The 3,851-nt window shown below is 44.5% G+C and overlaps 1 protein-coding gene across 1 annotated transcript; it reads left to right on the forward strand.

Moving 5' to 3' along the window:
• Positions 1-2,529: 2,529 nt before the first annotated feature.
• LOC116403410 lies at positions 2,530-3,558 on the forward strand. The gene is made up of 3 exons (XM_031884543.1): positions 2,530-2,602; positions 2,850-3,130; positions 3,241-3,558. Exons 1-3 carry the CDS (start codon positions 2,530-2,532, stop codon positions 3,556-3,558), a joined length of 672 nt encoding a protein of 223 aa, XP_031740403.1.
• Positions 3,559-3,851: the final 293 nt, after the last annotated feature.

Consider the following 3,851-nt stretch of genomic DNA (forward strand, 5'->3'; position numbering starts at 1 on the left):
CTATGCTCCTCCGCAAATGGACTCCAGGTATAGTTCCTGAATCCTTTGTCTTTGATTCAGTTCTTGTTTGGATAAAGTTAGGGAGGATTCGTTGGAGCTATGGACGGATGCTAGTTTGGCTGTGGTAGCGAGTGCAATAGGAAAACCTCTTTCAGTTGATCTTGCTACTAAAGAGAGGCGTCATCTTTCTTATGCCCGTATATGTGTGGAATTGAATGTGGACAGTATTATGCCTGCCGAAGTAACAGTCAACCTTAGAGGAGAGGAATTTATTGTAACTGTCACTTATGAGTGGAAACTGAAAAAATGTAACTTGTGTCGATCTTTTGGACACTCGCAGAACACTGCCCTAAGAAAAGAGGCAATGAAGATAGTAAAAAGGAAGCTGCAAGTAAAGAGGTTCCTGTTAAAGAGGTTGTTCCTACTAAAGAGGTGGTTCCAGATTGTGGGGAGTATGGAGATGTTGTGTTGGAATCCTTCCAACACATGGAAGAAGGAGAAATTATTACCATAAACTGCCTGAAAAGGTGGAGGTAAATCGGGAGGAATTTACCCCAGTGGACAGGAAAAATAGGGGAATGATCTTATTCGGGACAGAGGGAAAAGGGTGGAAGTGAGTATCACTGACTCCTTTAACAACCTCATGGAGGTGGATAAAGGAGATAAATGGCCTTTATCTATAGTGGATGGCTCCCTCCTCCCTTACGAGTAGATGACTCTTCTATGGTCCTTTTGAGTACTACAGGTGATGTCATTCCTATGGGAGAGGCAGCTCCATACGACTCATGGTTAGTTGGTGTACGTGGAACGTGCGGGGCCTTAATAGCCCTGTAAAGTGTAGAGCGGTGAAGGACTTCTTAGCCGTGTCTACGGTGGGTTTCTGTTGCATCTTGGAGACTAGAGTTCGAGAGGAGAACTTTGTCTTGATATCTAGAAGATTTGGTGATACGTGGGGGTTCATTAGTAACTACAGCAATAGTGGAGTAGGTCGGATGTGGATTATGTGGAAACGTAACAGATTCGTGTTCACGACTAACGAGGTTGTCAACCAGTTTATTTCTAGTGTAATAACAGATTTGATCTCTGGGGAGAAGGTAGAGGTTCATTGTGTGTATGCTCTAATAGTAATATCAAGAGACGTGTTTTATGGAGGCGAATGGCTGAGATTCTGCTGGTTGGAGAGGACCGGGTATGGTCTTGGGTGATTTTAACACCATCAGACTCCACTCTGAAGCCTTCAGGGGTGCTTCGAACGTGGGGATATGGAGGACTTTGACATGGCTATTCGAGAGGCGGACCTTGTTGAACCCGCGGTCCAGGGGAACTGGTTTACTTGGACTAGTAAGATAATGGGTCGGGTTTGATGAATAGACTTGATCGTATCCTAGTGAATGATGAGGGGCTTAGTACATGGTCTAACATGAGGGTTAACGTCCTCCCGTGGGGTATTTCTAATCATTCTCCCATACTTGTCCAGTAATCAGCGAAGCCAACAAGTGGTCTCTTTTTGTTTCTTTAACCATTGGGTTGAAGAAGCGTCCTTTATGGATGTTGTGTCCTCTACTTGGACCAAAGATACTAGAGTTTCTCCAACTGTGAATATTGTGAGGAACTAAAGAAATCTCAAGTCGATTCTTCGCAGACATTTTGGTAGGCATATCCGGACCATCAGTGAGGATGTTCGTCTTGCCAATGATAACCATGGACCGAGCTCAAAGAGAGATGGAGACGAACTCTTTGTCGTAGGAGGCGAGTAATCACGCGAGCTTAGCCACGGTAAACTTTTGGACAGCCGTTAGAATGGAGGAAGCCACTATGCGCCAGAAGTTGCAAATCAGATGGTTGAAGCTAGATGACCAGAATACTGCCTTTTTTCATCGATCTGTTCGATCAAGGCAGAGCAGCAATGCTTTGAGATCAGTTATTGACCCAGATGGAAATCGGTTGACTAACCATGATCAGGTGACTCAGGTGGTAGTGAATTATTTCAAAGATAGTCTGGTTCTCAGAATATTAGCTACAAAAAGCTCTCTACTAGTATTGAGGAGATTGTTCAGTTTAGATGGACTGAGGAGTGTTGCCAGACCCTCCAGTCGCCTATTGGCAGGGGGAAGTGAGACGTGTTCTGTTCTCCATGGATGGTGGAAAGGCTCCAGGCCCTGATGGGTATTCAGTTAGCTTCTTCAAAGGAGCTTGGACGGTGGTTGGAGAGGGTTTCTATGATGTCGTCTTACACTTCTTTGAGACCAATTACTTCCCTCAAGGGGTGAATACGATTGCTATTACACTTATTCCTAAAAGGAATGGTGCTGATCGATGATGGAGGATTTCAGCCCTATATCTTATTGCAGCGTTATTTATAAGTGCATTTCAAAATATTAGTGGCAGATAGGCTTCGTGTGTGGCTTCCTTCTTTTGTTAGTGGAAATCAGCCAGCTTTCATCCCTGGGAGGAGTATTATTGACAATATTCTTCTTTGTCAGGAGCTTGTAGGGGCATAATTTGCACAGAGGTAAACCTCGGTGCACTATGAAGGTTGACCTCCAAAAAGCTTATGATTCTGTTAATTGGGATTTCCTCTTTGGCCTGCTGATTGCCATAGGTACGCCTTTAAGATTTATGAGTTGGGTTCGAGCGTGTGTGACCTCTCGATGTTCTCCATTTATGATTAATGGATCGTTGGAAGGTTTTTTCCATGGGAGGAAAGGACTTAGACAAGGTGACCCTTTATCCCCATTCTTATTTGTGATGGTCATGGAGGTGCTTTCTCGCATGTTGAACAGCCCACCTCAGAATTTTCAATTCCCAGTTTTGTGAGAAGGTCAGATTAACTCATCTTACTTTTGTAGATGACCTAATGATCTTTTGTACTGCTGATAATCATTCTATGAGTTTCATAAAAGAGACTATTAAGAGGTTTTGTGAGCTTTCGGGATTGTTTGCTAATCTTCCTAAAGCTCAATTTTTCTTATGGGGGTTAATAGTTCGAAAGATTCTCGGCTTGGCTGCTAACATGGGTTTTTCCATTGGTCATCTCCCTATTGTTATCTGGGCTTCTCTCCTTCTGGAAGATTGCGGAGCTCTGATTGTGATCCCCTTATTCAGCGTATTACCATTCGTATTCGTCTTGGTCTGCTAAAGTGTTATCTTTTGCAGGAAGACTTCAGCTTGTTCGCTCAGTCTTAGGAGCCTTCAGGTTTATTGGGCTAGTGTGTTCATGCTTCTATGAAAATCACAAAGACGTTGATAATCTTGAGGGCTTATCTGTGGAGAGGTAAGGAGGAGGGAAGAAGTGGTGCTAAAGTTGCCTGGGATGAGGTTTGTCTTCCTTTTGATGAAGGAGGTCTTGATATTCGCGATGGATCTTCTTGGAATATAGCAAGCACGTTGAAGATATTATGGTTGCTACTTGTTAAATCTGGTAGTTTGTGGGTTTCTTGGGTGGAATCTTATATCCTTAAAGGGAGATCGCTGTGGGAGATCGATGCTGGGGTGGGTCGATCTTGGTGCTTTAGGGAAATCTTGCGTAAGCGGGATATCCTTAAAGCTCATGTTTGATGGAGGTGGGCAATGGAAGGAAGTGTAGAGTGTGGTTGGTTCCATGGATTCAGGGTGGGCCGATTATCCAGCAGTTTGGGGAGGGTGATCTATGATGCGGGTAGTCGGTGGGATGTGAGGCTGGTGGATTTCATGGGTCGGGATGGTGATTGGAGGTGGCCGCTTGTTTCTTTGGATTTGATGGACATTTGGGATAGGGTTCAGGGAGTGAGGCCGAGTCCGAGTGTTGAGGATAGGTGGGTCTGGGTGCCGGGGAGTCGTGATAGTTTTTCGATCACTAGTGCGTGGGAGAC

Source organism: Cucumis sativus, chromosome 4 (genome assembly GCF_000004075.3).
Source record: "Cucumis sativus cultivar 9930 chromosome 4, Cucumber_9930_V3, whole genome shotgun sequence".
NCBI classification, from domain to species: domain Eukaryota; kingdom Viridiplantae; phylum Streptophyta; class Magnoliopsida; order Cucurbitales; family Cucurbitaceae; genus Cucumis; species Cucumis sativus.